At 47.4% G+C, this 25,052-nt stretch overlaps 2 protein-coding genes and 1 long non-coding RNA gene across 3 annotated transcripts in view; 1 reads left to right on the forward strand and 2 right to left on the reverse strand.

The window, feature by feature from the left end:
• Positions 1-12,111: 12,111 nt before the first annotated feature.
• On the forward strand, positions 12,112-13,776 carry insm1b (insulinoma-associated 1b; the record flags this gene model as incomplete). Its single annotated transcript, XM_079752936.1, is given in 3 exon segments — positions 12,112-13,334; positions 13,336-13,397; positions 13,517-13,776. Coding segments are annotated over 3 exon segments (1,545 nt in total).
• A 2,604-nt stretch (positions 13,777-16,380) lies between these two features.
• LOC307087029 lies at positions 16,381-23,869 on the reverse strand. Its single transcript, XR_013812471.1, has 2 exons — positions 22,179-23,869; positions 16,381-19,482 (listed from the first exon to the last, which is right to left on the reverse strand). It is a non-coding gene; the product is annotated as an uncharacterized lncRNA (long non-coding RNA).
• A 37-nt stretch (positions 23,870-23,906) lies between these two features.
• ralgapa2 (Ral GTPase activating protein catalytic subunit alpha 2) overlaps positions 23,907-25,052 on the reverse strand; it is a gene marked incomplete at its 3' end in the record, with an annotated part of 91,659 nt that continues 90,513 nt past the window's right edge. The window contains 1 exon segment of the mRNA XM_079752285.1: positions 23,907-24,040. Coding sequence (XP_079608411.1) covers positions 23,907-24,040 — 134 coding nt within the window.

The raw sequence follows: 25,052 nt of genomic DNA on the forward strand, positions 1-25,052 counted from the left end.
CGTGATACAGAGGATGTTCATTGTTATATATCTGTAACTTATGCCACTTTTTTTATTTGATATCTATATATCTATGTGAAAAGGATTTCCGTCCGTTTTTAATTCTCTACTGTTCCTGTTAACTTTCACTTACACCTACCCCCACCCCCCACAGACACGCACATACGCACAGAATCCTTTCCACCCACACACACACACAACCACTTGTCCTTCCCCTCCATTCCCTCAGATGGGCTAACGTTATTACTGTGGTAATTGTCGTCATTAGTGCCAGCAGCTGTAGAAAGCCCATTGCTTGCTGTCCAACCTGAACCCGAGCCCTCTTTCAAACTTGCCTTCTCATCTCTCTTTCATTTAGACATGTTGCCTTTGTGCTGTTTAATTCTAACAGGCGTCCACATGTTTTACATAGAGAATGAACATTCTCTCGATAGTCTAGTTTGTCCTGGAGAAGGGAAAATAACAAGTGTGAGCAAGATAGCGCGTTTCATTACATTGAGGATTAAAAGTAATGAAAAAATGCATGGATCTGCTTAAGCTGCCAACTATCACGCATTGGGAGCGTGAGACTCACTCACCGATGCCTCAAATAGAACCGTGCAAAGCTCTACGAAATCTCACGGCCACCGTACGCAGATCACGTACACCGTAGTACCTGCGGTCAGGCCATCTACGCTTCGAAGAAGCGCCGTCACGGCATCTACACATAAAAAGGGATTGCGCATCTACATTGGTTGGAACGGTAAAGTGCGTTTGCGCCTCGTAAACTCAGAAACTTGTCCTCGAGGGCTACGAAAGTTGTTGAAAAATGGAAACATTCATTATTATTTTCCTTTGTTGTAATATATACTACAAATATGAATGCATTGCTATGTAGCCAGATAAAGAAAATTCATAAATGGTTAAATCGAATTTCCTTATACAAACTCCAACATAGTCATCCCGAATATGCATGTATTACTGTAGATGCACATATCTACAAGAACATGAAAAAAACAAAAGAGAAACAGTCTTCAAATTAAAATCGGATTTCCGACATGAGTTAGCGTCTAAGTGGTCCAGTGGTATGACCTGCTGATGAAAGTGCCTCAGACCAGGGTTCAAATCCTTCTTATGTTTGTGGGTTTTCTTTTATACATAAAGCTATCGTCTGGATTGAATATCCAAATAAAATCTGACCATGAATTGTAAGGTATCTGTTGGTGCAGTGATGCTGCTTCTGATTATTCTGTGGAGACCAGTGTTCAAGCCCCACAATGTCTCAGAAATTATTTTAGTGTTTCTGATATTTGCTATCAACTCCCATTAAATATCAAAGTCTTTTCCGTCGAGTTGACGAATTGCACATACTTTAACGTTGCACGTTTACTGGAATCCAGGACAGATGATACACTAGAGGGCAGTGTTTTGTCAAATGACACCTCCGATGGAGCCCGGACCACTCATTTCATCTTTCCTTCTCCTTTTCTCTTAACTTGTTAAACCTCTATGAATAAAGAATACCCCCTCTTGTCCATTAAATCGAACCTGCGATTTCAACGCCACCTCCATCGTGGGACAGTGGATATTCATTGTCATATATCTGTAAGTGGAAGGCCTTTTATTTTATCTTATGACTATTTGAAGTCAAAGTCAAAATGATTTCCTTCATTGTGTTATACTGTCCACTTTTCTTGCTACCTTTACACCTACAATCCCCTCTCCCACACACACACACACACACACACACACACACACACACACACACACACACACACACACACACGCACACACAGAGACACAAACGGGCACACACACACACACACACACACACACACACACAGATACACACACACACACACACGCACTTTTGGAGATTGTCTTTCCCTTTATTGCCAGGAGTTGATGCAGAGAGCAGACAAACCTGTGCAGTGCAAAGCCTTGCATCAGGCGCTAAATGTCATGCATAGCCTGTTTTTATTGGCTGATATGGCCCCCGCCTGCCCTTCTCTTTTTCCCAGAAGCCATTGTTAAAGAGGTGGTTGTTAATACTGCGGACCAGATGGGCCGTATCTCCCACAGGTCTGACCAAGGGTGTTTACCATGCACTGGGCTGTGGATAACAGGTGAGCCTGGCGCGCGGCTCCTCCACCAATCAGAGAGCAGCAGATGTCTGGACTCTCTGCCTGTAAACCTCTGTGTGGCATTTGGGACTGATGGAAGGGCTTTAATGGAAGAAAACAAGCAGTGGCTCCCATAATAGCATTGTGTCAAGATGTGTCCTGTTGATCATTTATTTTGGTGCTTTATAGGATATTTGTTTCACAAGAGGATATATTCAGGTCCACGGAGATATATGAATATAAAACCGGGGCTGTCCTTTTTCTGCTCGCTTCCCCGCTCCCATTTGAAATGTATTAAAATGAACCATCCACACAATCAAACTATTTACCAGTACATGTTTCATACGATAGGCAGAGTACGGATGTCCACACAGCCCATGTTTCCCCCCGTATGCTCCCTGGACTTAGACTGATAAAATGTCTCTCAGTATTCGGGGCAGGAACATTGGACATTCCTCTTAAGCTTTCTAATGCTGTCCGTTCTGAATTACTGCAATTTGGTATCATGGCAACCATGGTGGGGAGGATGGGCCGAGGCTTGTCAGAAAGCGAGTTTGAGCTCTGAATCAATCTGCCCTAATGGATGACCTGTGTGGAGCGTACGTGTATGGATTAGTTTGGCTGGAAAACCAGTCCCTGTTCTGTCAACAGCGGATCAGATTACCATCCTCTGCCTCACCTGGCCAGCCCTGCTTCCTCTCCACTGAGTCACCGGTGCCTCCACACAACAGCTGTATGTTCATTAGTCTGAAAGTGCATCCCTGTTCTTTTGTTTTTTTTTAACACAAAACTAGAACATCCTCGCATCTCGTTACGACGCGCTGCGGCAGATTGGATTGACGCGCGTGTCGTTTCTCATTTGACCTCCGTCTCTTTCACATGTGCATTTCGGAATCACTTTTGACAGGGCACTTCCGTCTCCCCCTATCATTACGCTTTATGTTTCCAGCACACATTCCAGCCCCGACTCCAGATCCAGAGCCGGGCCCTAATGAGACCTCTCAGGCTGATGAGGGGGTTAAGCTGCCAGGCCGTGCAGCCGGGGAGGCAGCGAGGCTGAGGTCGGACTCAACAGCCTTCCAAGGACGTGGCGCACACAGCAGCACTAGACAACCGACGCAGAAGACAGGACGCCGGAGCCAAGAATAGGAAGCACAGCATCTCGTTAACGGATGAGATGAACTTATATTCTAATTAGCAAATCAATGTTTCTCTTTGGCTCTGAAGGCTGAATGATGCATGTCAGGTCCATCTGGACAGACTGGGATAGTGTGGTGTGTGGTGGAGTCAGGAGCAGGGGGAAAAAGGCTGATAGGTCAGAACGCGTCTCATCTTTCCGTATTCATGCCCTTCTCTTTTTGTCCTTTACAGAATTCCTGAGCCAGGCACCTGCTCATTTCAGAGCATATCAAACACGCCTGTGTAACCATTAACCAGTGTTCAAACAATACACGTCGGCCCCACACTGCTCACAAAGAAGACCCCCACATGCAAACCTTCCTTCAACGACTACCGTATTTCCAAGTACAGTCAACAGGCTCAACCCAAGCATATGCATCCCTTGTATTCGGCTTTAGTACCAGGGATTCCATGGCCACGTTGCTGCATTGTGGTGCACTGCTCCTGGTGGGGTCGGGGCTGTTTTGTGTTGAGTGTGTCATCCTCATTATCGCACAGCGACGACGCTGCGCCCATTAGCTAGACATCGTTCAGGCTAACCACAAAGCCTGGCTGCTGATGGATGAGCAGAGTGATAGACTTTGGATGCTTGGTTTGTGGGGGTCGGGCGGGGGAGCAGGGGGGGCTATAGGACTATGTCCATCTCTGATGTCGTCCATCCTGTGACCCCCCCCCCCCCTCCTCATCCTGCCTGCAGATACACCCCGGGTACCCCCACCAGCTGCCCCTAGCCCCCTCTGGTAGCCCCGGCTTCTGCTTGCCATGTGTTGGGAGTCAAAGGGGTCCCCCACTATCAGTCATCAGGAGGGAAGCCCACCGTCTCCCACCCAGCAGCACACTAAATCACAATCAATCGGCCCCGGCAGACAGAGATGGATTGAGGGGGCAACCGCGACCCCCGTACCTTCTTAGAGGAGACGCCGGCCCCTCTAAGGGCTGCTGTCACAGCCAGATAATGGAGGTGGATCTGGGGAGGCGTGACGGGTCAAGCCCTTCCAGGGAGGAAGTTATCATCGGGCCATTGGAAGGAATCTGGGCTGTATGTGGAGACAATAGCTGCGCAACAGCATAGTGCGGGATGTCCGTTCGTCAAAGGCGGAGAATACTTTTGTTTGTTTGATGCTGATGCCTTTATGATCTTGAATCTAAAACCAATTAGCACCAGAAAGCGAGAAATGTTTACCTACAGCGAACAAAGGCGTGTATATATAACAGTCGAGTCGTAGAAATTCATAATATATCTTTGTTGAAATCTGCCCTTTTCTCTGAGGAAGAGAAAGGTTGTTTGCCCGCCTCGATCCCGTCTACCTTCCCATTGTGCTTCAGTTTTTTTTCAAATTGGTCTTGGCGCATTCTGCCCCACATGATCATCTGTTCTGAAGAGGAGCTGTTTAGTGCTCAACAATTTACTTCGCCGCGGAACAAGTGATTGCATCATGCACATGTGAATCGACAGCAAATATCATTGTTTCAAACGTGAAATGAGCCCTCTGTGATGCCATTACACTATGATTGTGGGTGAAAGATCTTATTATGTATTCCCCCACAAGGGCTCGAGGGAGCATCATTCACATGTAGATTTTTGCTTTGGAAGTGCCCCCGCTATACAATTTCCATTTAGATAAGGTGTACGGGCAAATAAAGAACGGATGGCCAACAAGACGCAGGGTTCTTCATTTGATTAACTAATCATAGTCTTTGTAATTCCACTCGGGGACCCTGAAGGTCAGTGACGGCCTGTGTGCGTTCTGATTAGCCTATGTATGATTGCCGCGACGACTGCACAAATCAGCTCAAGTAACTGGACTCCCAACACAGTCTACAAATGGCTGTGATTAAATGAGACAATTAAGACATAGGGAGTGTATGTCCCCGGTAATCCCTCTCTCTCTCTCTCAGTCCGCTCCTGGGACAAACGTGGTCTCTCTATCAGCTGTACTGCTGACCACTGAGAGAGTTGGAGAGGAGAGGTGATTAGGATCCCGGTTAAGTGCGGCTGGAGGCTAAATGTGGTTGGCTTGGATTTTTTAAGGTATGTCAGCTCTCCACAAGCCTCCTCAGCTTAGCTTAGTTTATTGTGGCATGTTGATGTGATTGCCTCACCGTCTCCGGCCTCTACATATACAATAATGGAAAACACACCAACACACATACAATCATGGTACATTCATGTAAGAGTATGGTTATAATATTATTCATGGTTTGCCATAAAACACCATAAACCAAGGACTAAAGAAGAAAGAAAAAGTAAACTACTCCTTCTCAAGGCCGGTCCAAGGTCAAAGGTGAGTGTGGTGTTTGTGCGCGTGCACGCGCATGTGTGTGTGTATGGTAGAGAAGATTTGGGATAGTAACTCAACGGCCCCCTCCACATGACTGATCTCATTTGATGGATCTCATTATGCAAACGGCTCCCAACTCCCGCCGCATAATTAGCCCTTAATTAATTTGAGTGAAATCTTTCATCTGTCTGTGTCCGGCGCGCTCCTTCCTTCCATTTACAATCTGATATTAATTTCAGAGGGATGGAGCAGCAGCAGCGGCTGATGAAAAGGCTGATATAATTAATCAAGTATCTTTTCCCTTCATTTTTCTGAGGGAATAATAGTATGTGTAATGAGCAGGGTCTGATTAACCCTGTTACACTGCCTAATTAGGGGGATCATTTAATAATCAAGGAAGCAGTACAATTACAAGAGAATGCAAATCATGCCTTATCTAATGACGAGTGGGCCAATTTGGGGAATTCTTTGTTTGGGAAACGTAGCATTCCAAAAATCTGAGTTAAGGCAAGGTCATTTGTTTGTTATGTTGGTGTGAGAGGATGTGCTTACATTCTTGAGCACCCGGGATTATTTTACTACTTGACACAGTAATTACACTGTCTCCTAACTCCATGAATCACAAGTGTCAGGAGAACACCAATATGAAATATGATTTTTAATTGAATCTGTATGGCCCGCAACGCCAGGCCAACTCATTTCCTCTGCTAGGAAACTGAAGTGACTTTTTCCTCAGTGGCCTTTCCATCCCAAATACTTGCATTTGTTATTCATTGCATTACTGTTATAATACAATGCATGATACCTTTCATGCTGATATGACATACTTATTTCCTTATTTAGTAAATGACCTACAACACACTCAAAGCTACTCCCTAGTCCGAGTCTATTCTTAATTCTTGCAATCGTCCCATTTGATTTAAAAATACATTCATAGATTTCCTTTTTCCAACTTGTCTGACAAACTAATTAGTGTTAGGCTGCGTTTGGTATTATTCTTCGTTAGATATCAATAAATCATACATTATTAAGACCGTAGGGCACGGCGAGTCGCAGTGAGCGATACACCATGACTATTCATAAGATGCATGCATTCACTGCGTTGCCCCGAGCTCTCTGTCACATTTCAATGGGACCGCCACTCCGTACCACGCATTGCTCTTGTTCATTTTGTAGGAGCTGATGCCCTGAAGGACAGAACGGGGCTGCTGCTGCTGCTAAATGTAACATCAAGGCCCAGGGTTTCAGTACCATGGAGAGCAACTGGTCCGCTGCCTCACAGCGGAACTAGTTTAGAGCCAGCGGATGGCATTGATGTCATTAATTAGGCCTACCAAGCCTCGTCACTGGGAACATGTGAGAATACATGAGAGTAGTAGTCATTTTTCCAATGAGCAAATTGCAAAGCAAAATGCATACAAATAAAGGATGTTCGTGTATTTAGAAGATATGGCAAGTTATTTTCGTACGTAACCCCCAGTCATCTCTGATCCTGTTCCTAGATAGACCTTCACATGCGCCTGAGATCAGCCTGAGATCAGCGAATGAGGTGGTACCGCTGGCCAGCTCGTTATCTGTCAATAGAAGAACGATGTGAGCCATTTGTTTCTTTGAGACTCCATCTCTCATGTTCCGAGATGATTCATCTGCTGTCCGCGCGGTCATCAAACTAATGGCAGCCCTCATAGAAGAACTCTGCGAGGAATAGCTCCTCTTTCAGTCGTTCTTCCATTGAGTCATTGAATCAATACCAATACAGTCTTCATTAGGCCAATGTTAATGGCCCGTGCCCGTTTGTCTCTTTGGTGTAAAAGTCTGTGTGTTGACAACTGAATGTCAATGTCAATGTGATATCATGCCCTGTACACAGATTTTGGCCTTTAATGCTGTTGTGCTTGGCTCCTGCTCCTCTGTGTACCTAGGTACTGTCAGTGCGTACGCAGAAGCTGTGTGGGTGTTTGTGTGTGTGAGAGAGAGTGAAAGAGAGAGAGAGAGATGACAGTTTATGTGTGTGTGAGTGTGTGTGCATGTGTGTGCGAATGTAAAGCGACTGTGCCTCTATGCACAGCCCCCCCCCCCCCCCCGCAGCGGAGCCGTGCCTGCAGTACTCCTATGAAGTAATTGAAAGAAAAGCGGGGCAGGGCCAGAGAATTTGGCGCCCGCTGGCCTTATTATCTGCGATACGGCAGCTGCTCTGCCTGCCGCTTTGTCCCGCGGCTCATGAATACAGAAATGAATTTGACGGACGGACGGACGTCGGATGGAGGGGAGCTGCTGCAGAGAGGGGAGGGAGAGAGCGCAGGGCCAGAGTCGCTTTAATCAGCTCCCAGATAGAACAATCACTTCATCCACCTCTGCCTTTCCGAGGTGAATTAGTGTTTAACATTCCAGGGCATGCCTTGTGATGGGGTCTTGCGGGTTGGGAGGGGGGGGGGGGGGGGGGGGCCTCCGCCTCGAACGACCAATGGACTGCAACAATTACACGGAGACACTCCAGTGTTTTCAATGAGTGAATTAGGGCTAAACGTGCCCCTGGGACTTGCACAACTGCCATGCGGGCAAACTATGTTTTAATATGATGCTATTAATCTCTGATCTCATAAAGGAAGTACAATTTAATGGTTTGATCGGTCAGTCATAATGTTCTCTGTTAGGGGCCTTTTCCTTCCCGGACGGCGATGTGTGCTTAGGAAATAATAGGAGGAATTACCTCACCCTGGTTTGTTGATTACTATTAGATCAATTCATGGATTCATTCAAGTTCATTATGGCTTTGTGTGAGTGTTTTTTAGAGGTACACTTCTGATATATCTTAACATTATATGATCATATCATTGACAGATTCCATTGATGCTTTACAAAGGAAGTGTTGGAGCTTTCTTCCTTGTCATCCACCTGGTTGGTGGAAATATCTTTGGTCAAAGCAGCTGCTCACAAATGAAAGCACACACACACACACACACACACACACACACACACACACACACACACACACACACACACACACACACACACACACTCTGTATATCATATGGAATGTGTCAGTTGACTCTTAGCAGAGATGCATACATCACATCAAAGATAAAACAAAACTGCTGATGAGTTCTGAAGGAAATATCTTTCATAGAGCAGGAAACCAACTCATTGGTACAGACTTTTAAATAAATTCAGTCCAATTAGAAGCAATCAGTGGCTCTTTGGATATAAACATAAAACCGTCATCTTACCTTCTGCAGGGGAGGGGGGGGCGACTGTTGAGGTGGGAGAAGGCCTTAATAAATTCAAACACATGACACTACACACATGGTGGTCCCTGGTAATAGGAGGTGACCACACTGATCACTCAAGTCTCTCAGCGTACTGTGACACCGAAACAATGGACAGCAACAGGGCACAATATCATACAATACAAGATGACTGTTGTTCCAAACCAATCACTGCACGGATATCCAATGTGTAATGTGTATTGTATCCATTGTTCATGCTTGTTTTAGGTTTTGTGTCCATAGCTATAGTCTGTTTAAACCTGTGTTCTTTGCTTTGCCCTCTCCATGGTTCTGAAAGAGGGCTCTATCAGATTACAAGTATAGACAAAAGGGAGGCAGGCTAATCCATTATAACAATTGATCAACAGTGCGGCGGCTGTATGTCGCGAGCATCAATTAGTCCTGTAGGCATGTCCACATTCCACACACCAAATCACAGGTGGGCCAACATGGGCTTCACATTAGGAGCAGAACCGAGAATTGGGGATTATTAAACATGTGCATATTTAAAAAAAATATTATGTCCAACTTTTACCTCCTCTCTGATTTAACAGTCGAATAAATAAAACTACAATGTGGAATGAGAGTGGAATAAGATAGAACACTATAAATCTCATCCTACCATCCGGCATTTATCTTTTTACCCTGTGGGTGGTGCAGTGAAATAACAACTGCGCTCCCATCCAATGGACGCTGAACGGGTTTACTTCCGAACTACGCCGAAGAGGAGGCCAGCGTTTGAAAGTGACGGCAGTAAAAAAAAAAAAAAGCATTGGTTTTTATATTAGACAAACTCTAATCTCGTTGTAAAACGCTTATGTATAATTGTACATGTTTTAATCATGTTATAAACAGCGCACAGTGATTATTTGGAGGCAAAACAGGCAGAATGTAGCAGGGTAATGGAGTTTAGCCTACATTAGGAGGTGGTGGTGGGGGGCCGGAGCTGCAGCTATATGCTAATTTCGGCGCCAATCCTTGGGTGCTTCCCCTCGCGCAGGGCAGCACGCGCCACTGAGCAAACAGCCATGGAAGGCATCAGGGTCACAATTTGAAAGCGAGCCTCTTTGGTGAAATTATCAGTGGAGAAAGAGGAACTTGTTTAAATGCCATCGGAGGTTTTATGAAGGCATATACGAGAACAACAAACAACCCGCTAGGTTAACATTGCAAGAAGCACAATCACGTGACTTTTTTTTTTAAACAGGCCTACAACTTTAGTTAGGTATGTTAGGTATAAACAAAAAAAACAAAAAAACATAATTATAGCCTAAATAAAATGCATCGCCCCTGAAAATGAACAGTGAGGATATTTTATTTTGTGATTACCAGTTAAGAAAGAAGTCAGGCCGACTCCATTTCCCCTTCACTGAACTAAAAACAGTCGCTTGATAAAAAAACATTGTTTTCTTTCAAATTATAAGATAACGGTGTGCGTTCAAGCAGGTGAGAAGCTGTCGTAACAGAGAGGCCCATTGAAGGGAACAGACCAACGTCTCAGCTCGATTGTGTAATTATTTGACTTGGTCATACTGCAGCTTTATGCAAATGAGGGGAACAATACCCGACGATAGAGATTAATTCTTTACTGGTCGGGGAGCGGGGAGAATGCCCCCGCCAGCCATTTACTACATGTGTATTATTTAAAAAGAAACCGAAAAAAGATGCATTCTATTTGTTATGGGCACTTTTATACGGGATACGGTCAAGTAACAACAAGCAACCACCACTATTTTCCAGTATTTTCCTTTACGTGACACATTCTTCTGATGATAGGTGGAACTTTTAGATTTATTTGAACAATGTAGTACCTTTTTAAACAATAACCTTGCTCGCCCCAACAAAGTGATGGTGAGTAATCCACTTTGCTAGGCAAAGAATTAAACTCAGGCCTATACCAAAACATAATTATGTTTGTGTGGAAAAACGAAAAAGGCCTATTACATCTTGACACAAAACCTTTTTTATTGGTGTAGATAGCCTACTACAATTAAATCATAAAAATATAAACGGCATATAACTGTCTTCTACCTTGCCAATCGGTAAACAATAAGCCCCGCATTTTGGCCATTGGGAACAAGCTATTTGTTCAGCATTTTACAACACAAGCAGTGGCGGGAGCGGGCGGGCGCGGGAGGGCGGGCGCTCGTGCAGCGGCCTTCTTCTTTGTCTGGCGCGCTGATTACGCCCAGCACGCGCCTCGCTGTAGGCCAGATTGGCCGTGGGTCCTGTTTCACAGTGAAGAGGTCAATTTGCCTTTCAAACGAAAAAAAGGGATATCCAGCGTGGGCAGACGTGGCCATTGTGCACAAAAGACAAGAGGGTTCTTCTTATTACTTATGTATGCAGCGAGATCTGGTCGTGATTTATATGTCGAGTTAAACTACCAAGGCAGACACGTGCCCCCCCCCCCCCCCCCCCCCCCCCCATAAAGATTTAGTCTTCAGAGTATAGGCTTTTTTTTTTTATAACATATGATTTAATAGAATGGAAGTACAATTTGAGCTTTAGTATTGGTCGAACCCATAACCACGTTGCGCATATGAGAAACACCACGCGTTAAATAACACGAAGAGAAGGTTTACAATCAAATCTGAAAGAAATATTACGTTTTCACTCTGGGTAGCCTGGTTTTTAACACACAACAGGCATTTCTGTACTGTCACTTTGATGTAGGCTACTATCGTTTGAAATACTTATTGTTAAGAAATTACGCAAACGTTAACGCTGTTTGGGTATGTATTATGAAACTTTTCGTAAACCTTCTAAATTGTGATGATTGTAGCGTTGATGGACATTTCCTTTTGGCAGCTCTGTGGCCCCCAGAGGAGAGCCACAAAGCCGTGGCACGTGTGCATTTGTATAGGGAGCCATCAGACCGTAAAAGGAGGAGGGTCCGGCGTGTGCCTCGGCCGGGGTGGGGCTGCGCGCGCACCTTAATGTAATAAACCGCAAGTACATCTGCTAAGCTATCTGCACATCATCCAACGAAATCCACCAAACCCAGAATTCAAGCCCTCCCACAACTGAATCCGCTGGGATCTCGGCGGCGTGTGATTGGTCGGGGATGCGGCAACAGGGGGCGAGAACAATAGCATCACCCCGGCATAAAAAGAGTGGAGCTATGCCTTGGAGACGAAAACATTTCAGCAACAGAAGGATCGATAGAATTGAAAGATAAAGTCCGATACTGCTTCCTGTTGGTGCCATCATTTCAACAAACCTGGATACTCGAGACCTCTTCCACCGCTCCAAAGTGCCTTGCAATCATCATTCGCAAAGATGCCCAAAGGATTTCTAGTGAAAAGAAACAGAAAATCCGCACATGTTTCGTATAGGACTCGTTCGGAAGAAGATGACCTCCAGGACCACCCCCACCCGGCTACCTTTCCCAGCATCCACGGGGCGGACTCTTTCCTGCCCGTGTCCGTCGTGGCGTCCCTCCCTTACCGCGCGGCACCGTCGCCGGATCTCGCCGCGGACGCGCCGGTCCCCAGGCTGGAGAAGCCGGGGCAATTCGGCAACCCCGAGGCGGTGTACCAGGCGCTCTACAGCCCCACCCGCCCCGTGAGCAAGGACCACGAGCGGGGATATTTCGAGAGAAGTTTCAACCTTGGCTCGCCAATTTCTGCCGAGTCATTCCCCACGCCCGCCTCCCTCTCTAACATAGACAGCGTCCTTTTCGCCCCCGTGGATCTGAAGATCGGCACCAGCAACAGCAACCGCAGCGGCACCACCAGCAGCAGCACCGGCAGCAGCATCAGCACCACCACCAGCAGCACCATCCCGGCAGTCCCCTCAGTCCCCACCGCCCGGGCCGCCACCAAGAGACCCGCGAGTGACCACGCAGAACGCAAAGCGAAACCGTCCTCCAAGAAACCCAAAGCCATCCGCAAGCTCAACTTTGAAGACGAAATGACAACTTCGCCGGTGCTCGGTCTCAAAATCAAAGAGGGGCCGCTGGAGACGAAACCGCGCTCTCAATCAGCGGGAGGGAATAAGCCTTTAGGGGAGTTCGTCTGCCAGCTGTGTAAGGAGGCGTATGCGGACCCCTTCTCCTTAGCCCAGCACAAGTGCTCCCGTATCGTGAGGGTAGAGTATAGGTGTCCCGAGTGCGACAAGATGTTCAGCTGCCCGGCGAACCTCGCGTCGCACCGTCGCTGGCACAAACCCCGGGCCAGCGCCGCCGGGCTGCCGCCTCCGCACGGCGTCAAGTCTGAAATCGCCAAAATGCCCTGCAGCGCGAAGCCCGTCCACCCCGAGGAAGCCAAAGACATGCGACACGCCGAACTACTGAGTGACAGGGACACCCCGAGCCCAGGCCTGTCCGAATCGGGATCTGAAGATGGTTTATTCGACTGCAACGTCTGCGGCAAAAGGTTCAAACGTCAAGCATACCTAAGAAAACACACCTTAGCCCACCAGGCCATGCAGAAGAAAGTGTACGAGGAGCAGCAGCAGCAGTTGCAGTTACAGCAGCAGCAGCAGCAGCAGCACCAGCAGCAGCAGCAGCAGCTGCAGCAGCAGCAGCAGCAGCAGCAGCAGCAGCAGCAGCAGCAGCAGCAGCAGCAGCAGCAGCAGGGATTTCAAAACAACGACCGCGTGCTGGTGGGAGACCAGGCGCCCGAATCCTCCTCCTCAGCATCCTCTTCCTCTTCCTCCTCCTCCTCATCATCATCATCCTCAGAGGAAACCGCGAACCAAAGTCCCCTTAATTTGAGCCCCGTGGACTGCCTACTGTGCCCCGTGTGCGGGGAGAATTTCACCAACAGGGCCAGCCAGGAGAGACACTTGCGTCTCATGCACTCCTCCCAGGTTTACCCCTGCAAGTATTGCCCCGCCACGTTCTACAGCTCGCCGGGACTCACCAGGCACATAAACAAGTGCCACCCGTCTGAGAACAGGCAGGTCATCCTGCTCCAAATGCCCGTGCGACCCGCCTGCTAAGAGAGAAGACAACCTTCGTGCCTTTGACGGGGAAAAAAGAAATGTGTCTTTGGATGAAAGAATTGTTTTTTGTGAGAACATTGCCATAGTACTACTGTAGGCCCGCGAGGAGGCAGGGCAACTTGATGTTTAAATGGTGTTTCATGAGGTGTCTTTTTCATGCCAATCAGTGATTGTTGAACGCTTCTCTATATCTTGAGTAACATATAGGTCTATTTTGAGATTTTTTTCCTCAAATTAGTTTATCAAAAGAATACAAAGGGTTAGTTTGACTGTTAAAAGGGTATTTTTCTAGACGGCACACGTGCTAACTATAGCTTATAGACCTAAGAAATGTTTTAAAAGTCCCACCATCCTTCTTTTTCATCCAAGCCTTTGAAATCACCGACCGTGATCGTAGCTTTACGCTGGTGTGTGAACGACAAAACCTATCAATTTTGTCTTAAGAAAAAGAAACCGAAGCATTCCCTTCTAGTAGAACCACAAATGCCTTTAGAATACAAACAAGCCTAGTCTGAATAGTTCACATCCACATCCAAATTCCGCTGTATAACTGCCTTAAAAAGTCAACATCGATTTTGTTATTTTGTTTTATTTTGAATGCTGGCACATATTTTATTATTGAAGATTGTTGCAATATTTTTCATCCTAATTTTATTTATTTATTTATTCTAATTATTTTATGTAACTTATTGTTGTGTCGTGTGATTATTTTGTGAATCGTTCTGGCAGTTTACATGTCGTAGCCAAATGTGTTGTCCAATTTATGAGTTGTGATAATTGTCGTGGGTCGATTTTAATCTTCAATCTCCACAGCTCTTGTAAAACGTAAAGCTCTTATCTTAGATGCAATCTTTTTTAAGGACGCGTTATTTTCATAAATGTTGGCTTTTATAGCGCTTTGATTGTATGTGTATATCGTTGTTGTCTATTAAAATAAAATATTTTCAAAGGACATCTTGACTCCTAACTTTCGTCAAATCACTTTCTGAAAGTTGTGGAAAGCAACAGACATGGACTAGTTGAACTACATTACTGATCAATTTATTTTAAATGTTGTGGCTATTTAACTAATAAATATAATATTTATATATTTTTTTATAAAAGTAGTCTAATATTTTAATAGCCTATGAAATCTCACCGTTGTTTCAAATGGTCCATTTTACTGATTTCGAAAGAACAGATTGACATTCACTTAATGTTATTTTTAAATGATCCTAATTACAATATTAAAATAATATTTGGCCTAAGAATAGGAAACATTTACAAGTGTTAATAGCTTTCTACAATTCTACAGGCTATTTGTCAATATACCTAAATAAACACATTTACAATCGCAAACATGCACAATGCCTGAATCCGTTTCTACTTGGAACTTTGGTGTAGCAATTACTAAATCTTAACTTGAAACATTTAAAAATATACATTTCCATGAAAAAAGACTCACATAGAAGGAAGATGCAGTTTCACTTAAAACACATTGATTCCTTCGTCATGCTGCTTTCGATTCTCGATTAATTAGGTTAGTTTAGGCCAGACGATAAATTGTAACTGCAGAGGCTCCAATGACATCCTTTCACTTGCACATAGAAGCACTTCAACTCATAAATTCTGCCTAATCAATCGCAGACGGGGACAAGGAGGTGGCAGAGTTCACCTCCAAGGCAGTTAGCCTACATGAAAAGACTCGATAAGTTCAGATTCTACATGGGCCAGGGCACACATCGGGCCTTTGCTCACCTGCCTAACATGTCCATTAAGTCGTATTAAAACCTCTTCTTTGTGTTCGTGTCAGCTCGTTTCTATGTTGAAATAAAGTAATCAAGGAAAAAGGTGGGATTGTCAACCGGTCAACTGCAAATTCAGGTAAAGGTCAGTGCCACAAAAAACGGAAATAGCCTGCTATGAATTTGTCAAAATTACAATCACAAATAAACCCTTTCTCTCTTAAAGAAGTGACCTTAAAAGTATTCTTCTTTTATAATATTCGAAAACCTGAAAATGGACCATCGCTAGTTCTGTATAAAACCATAACGAATAATTGCCAGAATAGGTCTAACAGGACTTGAGCCTGTGGTCATTTCCACACTGATTCCCTCTAACCTAATAGCCGATAGTTATTAGCACCAGGGAAGCCCTGATCACACTGCACACACAGGAATACACGGCCGGGCTAAAGGGGACTTTGACCGGAGTCAACATGGGTAAATCATGGGCGTCCCGGCAGTGGGGCAGGACAGGGCAGCGCCGGGTGCCACAGACAGTGCACCTGTACCTCCTGGTTATGGCTCCATTATTCAGGGCCGGCCATCAGAGCGCTGGGGGAGCAGCAGGGGAGACAGATGGGAGGAGGGTCAGGTTACCCTGCTGCTGGCCCTCTGGAACAGGGTCATAAGGCCCGCAGACAGAGCCTCACGTCAGCCCTTACTCCCTCCTCACACACACGCACACGCTTCTCTGACATGGGGGCCGTTCATGCACGCACGCGCACACACACACACACACACACACACACAAACACACACACACACAACCTTCTGCAGCCTTTTAATATAAAAGAACTGAATGCAGACCAGCCAAGAAAAAGCGGTGACTAATGCAAGGTAGAATTCCAAATTAATTTAATGAAATGTTTTTGATTTTCACATTTCTAATAAAGATAGCAGAACTTCGGTCATTAAAAACAGTTTGATATGTTCACAAGTAATGATGCTTCAAGCTTTTCACCCTCTTCCTCATATACAAAGGTTATATTACAAGCATTATTGTATTTATATTCAGTAGGTTCAGGAGCCCTGGGGTCTTGCTCACAAAGGACAAGAGTTCCTAAACCAGAAACACCAAACCAGAACAAACTAACGGACAAAATCTCTGTTGCATCACATGATTAGAAACCAGCACACATATAAGACACATTCCTTATCTTGGTCCAAACTAAACAACTCCTTAATCCCCAATGCATCAACATGGATCTACAAACATAATCTACACACTAGTATCTTTAATCAACACCCTGGGCTGTTCTCAGCCTTGCGAGAGAGCGGGAAAAGCTAGAAACTGCTCAGAGGCTTTTAATCTATACATTCAAAAGATGTGCAAAACAAACAAACTAAACAGACTTTCATCTCAAAAGCCCGAAGTTGCGTAGATGCTATAGGTTGAAGAGTGGGGAACAGGAAGTCAATTAACAACAGAAACAAGACGCAAGCAACAAAACAAAGACGAGATGGAGAAGGATGGGGTGGAGGGGGGGTGGGGTGGGGAGATGAGGCATAGTAATGCAACAGATGGGGATAGTGTTACAGCCATGGGTGGAGCCCCTTAGAGGTTGCGTATGTGTGTTTCTGCTTGAATAACACCTGGCTACCATGACAACGGAAATGGGCAGCTTGGAGGTGGCATCGGAGCACTTTCAGCCTGCGCCGTTGCTAGGAGGGGTTGCTGGATCACGGATGCGGCGTGCCACCTCGACACCTGCCCCACCTGATCCCGACCCTCCCATTGGGCCCCTGGGAGGCTACACGGGGACGGGAGGGGGGGGGGGGGAGAGAGGGCTGTAGCATGGGAACGAGGAGGAGGAGGAGGGAGACACGGTGTCATCTGACTCCACCGGTGGGCAGAGCTGGAGAGCAGCAGCACCTGTAATAAAGAGTAACCACGGCGCCCAGGGAGCAGGACAGCCTGTTCACATGCGCACCGTGGGACCGAAACACAGCGGACGCTCAGTCACAGGGAGCAGGAGATGTGTGTGTGTGTGTGTGTGTGTGCAGGGAGAGTGTCTGCACATTGCTATTTGTTTGTGTGCGGCGAGGCGTGACCCAGGATGCCAGGGCGAAGACGCAGATCCGTTGGAGATGAGTTTAGGGGCCGATGGATCGGGGGGAGGAAGTGGGTAATGGTGAAGGATCAGAGTGGGAAGATAGTGCACAGGAAACTGGGTGGGAAGCTCCTTGGACACACACTTACAAATAAAAACAACAACAACGACAACCACCGTGGCTCCCTTCTGCAACACACACACATACACAATCACACGCACACACACACACACACACACACACACACACCAGTGCACGTAGTAAAGTTTCACCTGAGGTCCTGGCGTAAGATCGCCTCTCAAACAGCATGTGGACACGTTTACACATCACTACAGCAGAATAAATCAAATATATCACTTTATCTCACTCTGTCCCCTTATATATTTATACACACACACACACAAACATCAACAAAACGTGCACGAAAGCAAATCAACTTTTAAAGCAATTTAGACGCAAAGACATAAAAAATAAGAAACAGCCATCGCAAGTTCTTCGACGACAGCGAGTGCAAAAGACATGGGATGCGACGTCGGAATGTGATCTTTCTCTCCACTCGGAAGAAGGGAGAAGGAGGAGAAGATGATGGCATAGGAGGGACAGGAGGAGGAGGAGGAGGAGGAACTGAGCTTGAACAACCGGACGGAAGTCAAAGGAAAATCACATTAGAAAACAATTACACCGTCTCTTCTCGTTCCAGTGGTTGCATAAATCATAGCATGGCAGAATCTATCGGAATTAATTTAAAACACAGGAAACCAACAGCGATAAAAATTGTACTGAAAACGAGTGTAGATTCAACTCCAGGTTGGAAAGACAACATAATTTGCTCAGCCTGGCTTCAACATAATTAAAATGTAAAAAGAATAAGAAAAACTGAACCTTCTACCGAGCATGCTCAGTCTCCCAGAGCCAGAACCGTGTCTGTATAAGTGCTCCAGACAGTGCAGACCTTTCTAGACAACAATTTCACCCACTAGGTTCGGTCCAAAACATCGAGAAAAAATTAACCAGAACAAGAAAGGAGCATTAGAACCGACCCAAGGAACCAAGAAAAACAACAAAGGAACAAAATCGATGCATAAGATCCAACATTCGAGTAGGTTAAAAACAGTCTTTCCCCGGTTTTGGTAAGAGAACATAGGGGCAGGAAATGAGGATCTCTCCCTGCCAGGTTCAGGAGAACCGTCCGGTTTTCGTCCAGTGTTTACTACCTGGAGCGGGAATAGATGCAGCGCCATCCGTTAACCCCACACCCTCCCACCGCTCTCCAGTGGTTTTTTGTTTTTGCTCGGGCACAAAGAGAGACAGAAAGAAACGCGCACGAGGAAAAAATCACAGGTTCAATTAAACACGTGAAGGGAGTCACAGAGTCCTACTTCAGCCGAAGCCCACGCACACATAAATAAGTCACCGTCTCCGGGGGTCCGTCGTTCTTGAAGCAGCCGACCACCCGAGACACAAGGAAATGCATTGGAGAAGTAAACAGACAGTGGACGCTTTTTTAAATGGATAAAAACAAGACAATTGCAATGTGCTCCATTTACATGTTCGATCACGGGACAATAGATATATATATGTATATATATATAGAGGGAGAGGCTACCAAAATGTCTGCAGTCATGGCGGCGTTTCGGGGGGGATATGTGAGGTTTTAGTTTGAGGAATAGTTCAAAGGCTGTACTTATGGAGGGGTAGAGCGAGAGTGGGGAGGACGGGGTTCACAGAGCTCAGGTGGACGACTTGCTAATAGCGCTGGCAGATCTTCGGAGTTTACCGGAAACTCGGTTCTTTGTGGCACGGGGTATTGGGGGAGACACCTGGTCGACAGAGTCCGTGGCTACCGAGGCCACGCCGTTCTCAGCGCTGGTGCTGCCTGTGAGGGAGCCTGGGAGAGAGAGAGAGAGAGAGAGAGGGAGGGAGGGAGCGAGAGAGGAAGAGGAAGAGTGAGAGAGATGGTCAGACGTGGCAGGGATCCCACCAGGCTTTGTGTGATTTTGGCAGAATTTCCCAGCATGCTTTGTCATGCACAAGACCGCTCCCCAGAACCAGATCACCCGGGCTGCTTAATTTATTGTTTTCCTTTTATTTACCAGCAAAATAGAAAATATAAGATTTAGTACATGATTAAAAGCAGTGTCTGAGCCCGATGATTTTTGTTGTGGTTGAAGAATATTTTGTTGAAACGGTGAGTGGATGAATCCTAGTCATTGCAGTGCAGGGTGAATGTCATGCCTTCTACACATGCGCCGGTGCAGTGGAAGAGCTCTCCGAAGCTAACCCCCGACCGAACAAGCACCTCCTTGTCACATTACGGGAAGGAAATAATTCACATGCTCTAAAGCCACTTTAAAGCAAGCTAGGCAAAACTAAGCTGAAAACAATAGGTCATGTACATCGTACAAAGCAGATGATGCCAATTCTTTTCTCCATATATTCCCTGTCTCCTCCCCCCAGAGCCGCCCCCCAAAATCCCATCCAATGGCGTCCGTGTTCCCAGTTTAAACAACTTTCCTGCTTTGTCAGGGCAGCATCTGCTCGCCTATTTCCTTTCCTAGACCCTCGTTTGTGTGTGTGTGTGTTTTTGTGTATCTGTGTGCATGTATGTGTGTATATCTGTGTGTGTGTTTGTGTGTTCAAGTGTATGCGTGTGTGTGTGTGTGTGCATATCTGTGTGTGTGTGTTTATGTGTTCAAGTGTATGCGTGTGTGTGTGTATCTGTATGCGTGTATGCATAAGCGTGTATGTATATGTGTGTATATTTGTGTGTGTATGTGTGTATCTGTATTTGTGTGTGTGAGTGTGTGTGTGTGTGTGTGTGTGTGTGTGTGTGTGTGTGTGTGTGTGTGTGTGTGTGTGTGTGTGTGTGTGTGTGTGTGTGTGTGTGTGTGTGTGTGTGTGTGTGTGTGTGTCCTCCCCTCCCTGCCGTTTATCAGAGGCATCTCAAGTTGCGCCGGCTAAAAGAGACGGCAGATGGCTGGAGCAACAGACACTCTGCAGGCCCGCTGGACACCAGCAGCATCAGGGGCCGCCGGGGCCCGCCTCACCCAGCGCTCTGGGAGGACCGTGTGTGTGTGTGTGTGTGTGTGTGTGTGTGTGTGTGTGTGTGTGTGTACTTGCTCACAATCTGCATATGAATATAAAAAAGAGGAGGGGCTTGGCTATAGATGGGAGGGATGGGGGTGGCTGTTGTTAGGGGTGTGTGTGTGTGTGTGTGTGTGTGTGACACTGTAGTCACAAACACAAACAAAGGCAGCGCAGCATTCCGCCACCTGACACATTGCCCATTCCTACACAACACCACCAAAAAAAAAAAACGGTACCATCCTTCATTTCCATAAATAACCCCACCCCACCCCCACCTTCTATCGACCTAATCGTACAGGTATGTGCGAATTAGACAGCTTTTAGCCAAACCTGCTGATGAACTCTACGGTCGTCAAGGTCTTTATCCCCCCCCCCCCCCCCCCCCTTACTCTAACCCTTCACTCTAGAGACTAATCCTCTATAGCCACCATTTACGCTGGAACATTTTTACTGTCCCCCTGCTCGCCGCCACAGCACTTAGCAGCTGCTTCTGCATCCCTTTCTGCTCTGTATGACGTTAAGTTCTTGAGTGAAGGAGGTGGGGGGATAGGGAGGGGGGAAATAAGCCAGATAAGGGAAAGACTAATGTGTCATCGTTAACATCATCATGAGGCCAGAATTTCCGCTCAGAGAGAGATTCAGGGGTGAAAAGAGATTGGAAAAGGAGAGAGAGAGAAACAGAGACAGAGAGACTGAGAGAGAACAGAGAGAACAGAGAGAGAGAACAGATAGAAAAGAGAGAGAGAGAAAAGATAGAACAGAGAGAGAGAGCGAGAGAGAGGACAGACAGACAGACAGACAGAGAGCAAGAGAGAGAGAGAGTGAGAGAGGGGACACAGAGAGACAGAGAGAGCAAGAGAGAGAACAAAAGAGAGAGACAGGGCCTGCTCTGTCATTGGTCCCCTGCAGCAGTTCAAACAAGGCTTCGGACGACAAAGATGTCTTCCCGTGCGGCAGGTGTTAGTCTCAGAGAGCCCGCCCCGGGCAAACAGGCCCTCTCCAACCAGGAGGAAACCAGGGAGGCGGGGAGACAGAGGAGGAGGAGGAGGAGGGGGGGGGGGGGGGGGCGGTGGTAGATAAAGGAGAGGAATGAGAACAGCGTTACGCCGGTTTTAGAGGGATAAAGGCGAGCCACATGCATGGAGCGGGTGCCCAGAAGTGTAGCCGTTGTCGCCCATGCCGCTACGTCGGGGTCAGGTGCTAATTGTCTCTGCGGCGCGCCTCGTCAGGCTCAATCCCCCCCCCCCCCCCCCCCCCCACACACCTGGCCCTAGGACAACAGTAGCACCCTCTCCCAACACAATAATCAACCGGGCGTATGGTGCACGGCCCCGTGCCTTTATCAGCGTAGCATTCAAGAGAGGAAGCTTAGTTAGTAACGAACCAAGAACGAAAGGGTAAAGAGGCAGCAGTGTGGGGGGTTAGTTGGTTTTGAAGGCCATCCGGTAAAAAAAGAACAAAATACCAAAATGGCTTCTGGTCCGAGTCGGAGCTTACCTTCTTCATCAAATACCGTTTATCTGACCTTTAAGATTTTTTTTAATCTAAAAAGAAAGAACACACACACACACACACACAGAGAGCAGAGCATCGTATAAGAAGGCGGCGACACAGCACAGCACGGCACGCCACTTTAAACACCACACCACAACACATGGCTTCAAGAGTAACCAAACGCTCAGTCCAACCGCAGCAACAGCACCCCCTCTGGTGAAACGGGGTCACTGCGGCCGCTTTTCTGATTCGCTTGTGTTGACTGCCAAGTGATGTCGCTCTTTATGGCGTGTGACAACGCCTGGCAGTTATAGTGTTTGGTTACTCTTAAAACACAACACAGTTCTGCTGAGGGGCCCAGTGATTGGACGATGGACACATCCAGGTAGCCTGTGTGGAACATCAACGTTAGTCCCCAACAGTGGGGGGCCGGGGGAGGGGTCCACTTACAGGTGATTAGAGGTGGATCAAACGTTAGTGTTAGACACGCACTAACAGCACACAGGTGATTCATCCCAAAACCAATGTGAGATAGTTAGGAGGTCTGTGGAGAAAGCTGGGTGAAAATATGTGAGCTACACCGGTGTGTGTGTGTGTGAGCTACACCGGTGTGTGTGTGAGCTACACCGGTGTGTGTGTGAGCTACACCGGTGTGTGTGTGTGTGAGCTACACCGGTGTGTGTGTGAGCTACACCGGTGTGTATGTCACCTTCAGCTTGTGTGAGCTTTGTGTGAGATACCTGTGTGTGTGTGTGTGTGTGTGTGTGTGTGTGTGTGTGTGTGTGTGTGTGAGCTACACCTATGTGTGTGATACCTGTGCGTGTGTGTGAGCTACCCCGGTGTTTGTGATGCCTGCATGTGTGCAAGCTACACCTGTGTGTGTGATACCTGTGTGTGAGCTACACCTGTGTCTGTGTGATACCTGTGTGTGAGCTACACCTGTGTCTGTGTGATACCTGTGTGTGAGCTACACCTGTGTCTGTGTGATACCTGTGTGTGTGTGTGTGTGTGTGTGAGCTACACCTGTGTGTGTGATACCTGTGTGTGTGTGAGCTACACCTGTGTGTGTGATACCTGTGTGTGTGTGAGCTACACCTGTGTGTGTGATACCTGTGCGTGTGTGAGCTACACCTGTGTGTGTGTGATACCTGTGTGTGTGTGAGCTACACCTGTGTGTGTGTGATACCTGTGCGTGTGTGAGCTCTGGTGCTGAACAGAACTCGCATCGTGTTGGGAGTTAGTTTTTTACTTCAATCTTCTATCTAACATTTTGCATGATTGCACACAAAAAAAACAACAACAAAAACTACGTTGTGATCGCGAGGAGGCGTGGAAGCTTGTGTGATGGCGCGTGAGGCGTCACGGTCACCGATCGAAGGGTTAGGGCGGGGCTGGACCGGGCCAGGGGCGCATGCACAGTGCTGAGCAGCGCTCGCTGGGTACCGAGGTGGCGGCCGGAGGAGAGGGGGCAAGGCAGGAGGGGGGGGGGGCAGCGGGGGCTCAAACACCCCAGGTATCGTCATAAACCAAACGGAGACACACCCGTGGTTTGGCCGAACCTTCCTCGCTCGGTTCCACGTCAAAAACGGTCAAAATACAAACGAGAAGAGGAACAAAGAGAGGGCGACCAAGCGCGTCCTACGGGTGCTGGCGGTGGCCATGGGTGTTGAAGTGATGGGTGGGGTGGGGTGGGGGGGGGGGCGTGTACCGAGTCAAACAGGGTCTAAGGTTCTATGGGTGGGTAGGTGGGGGTGGGGGGTCGGTCATGCGTCTTGAGCGTGATAGAAGCAGGCAGAGGGTCTTACAGTCCAGCTTGGCCCAGGGGTACTCCATGTCCCACACCATCCCTGGCCAGCGCCGGCACGCTGTCACGGGGGCAGGGGATGAGACGTTAGTGGGGAAGAGAAGGGGGGGGGTGGGGGCTGGGGCCGAGGACACGGGGACGGACAGATGGACGGATGGGCCGGCCGCACTCACATTCACTCGCTCGCAAACCACACACAAGTCTGTGTGTCCCTGTGTACGTACATACATGGGGGGGTCGCACACACATACAGACACCCACGAGGTGGGGAGGGGGGCGCGTTTGCAGAAGGGTGAGAATGAAGAGCAGTGGTGTTGTTTCGGAGCCAGCCACACGCCGCTGGGCGCACACAATGGAAGCACGGGGCGATGTTTCTCCGCGCCGCTCACCGCAACATAACGGAAAACATTTTCGATCGGTTTGTGCAAAAAAAAAAACACGAAAACAGCGGCGCAGCCGTAATGAGAAAAAACAACCGAAAACAACGACACGGTGACGAGTAGTTCTCCTGCATGAAAAAAGATGCAATTATTACGCATAAATTGATGTATATCTCAACACAAAGCGCACACAACACGTAAAGGCTAACAAAAGGGAAAAAAATAGAGCAGGGTGAAGCTGTGCTGGGAGCAGAGAGTTGTGTGCTTCACTGTGTGTGTGTGTGTGTGTGTCTGCGTATGAGTGTGTATGGTCGCTTATAACATCCCCCCTTGTTAAGATAATTGCGGTGGAGGTGGAGGTGGTTCGGTAAAAGGCTGGAGGGCCTTGGAGCCGCGTGGGGCCCGGCTGCAGGCCACTGACTCATAGACGCTGAGGGGACCAAAGATCGGCCTTGGGACACAACGGTGGACACACTGGCGGCATTTTAACACACCCCGGGCCCCGCGACATTCATGTCATTCACGGGGTGGGGTGGGGGGTTGGGGGCTGCTCTGGTGAATGAGTTTCTGCAGTGTTGAGGGAGAGGGGGGGTACAACGGCATCAGACTTCATTATGTGGCAGTCCTCTTCACGTTAGCCGCTGACCGCGCTCGCGTACACCCCATGCTGCGAAACAAATCCCTCATTTAGTG

Source organism: Pollachius pollachius (assembly GCF_949987615.1).
Source record: "Pollachius pollachius genome assembly, chromosome: 15".
Classification (NCBI taxonomy): domain Eukaryota; kingdom Metazoa; phylum Chordata; class Actinopteri; order Gadiformes; family Gadidae; genus Pollachius; species Pollachius pollachius.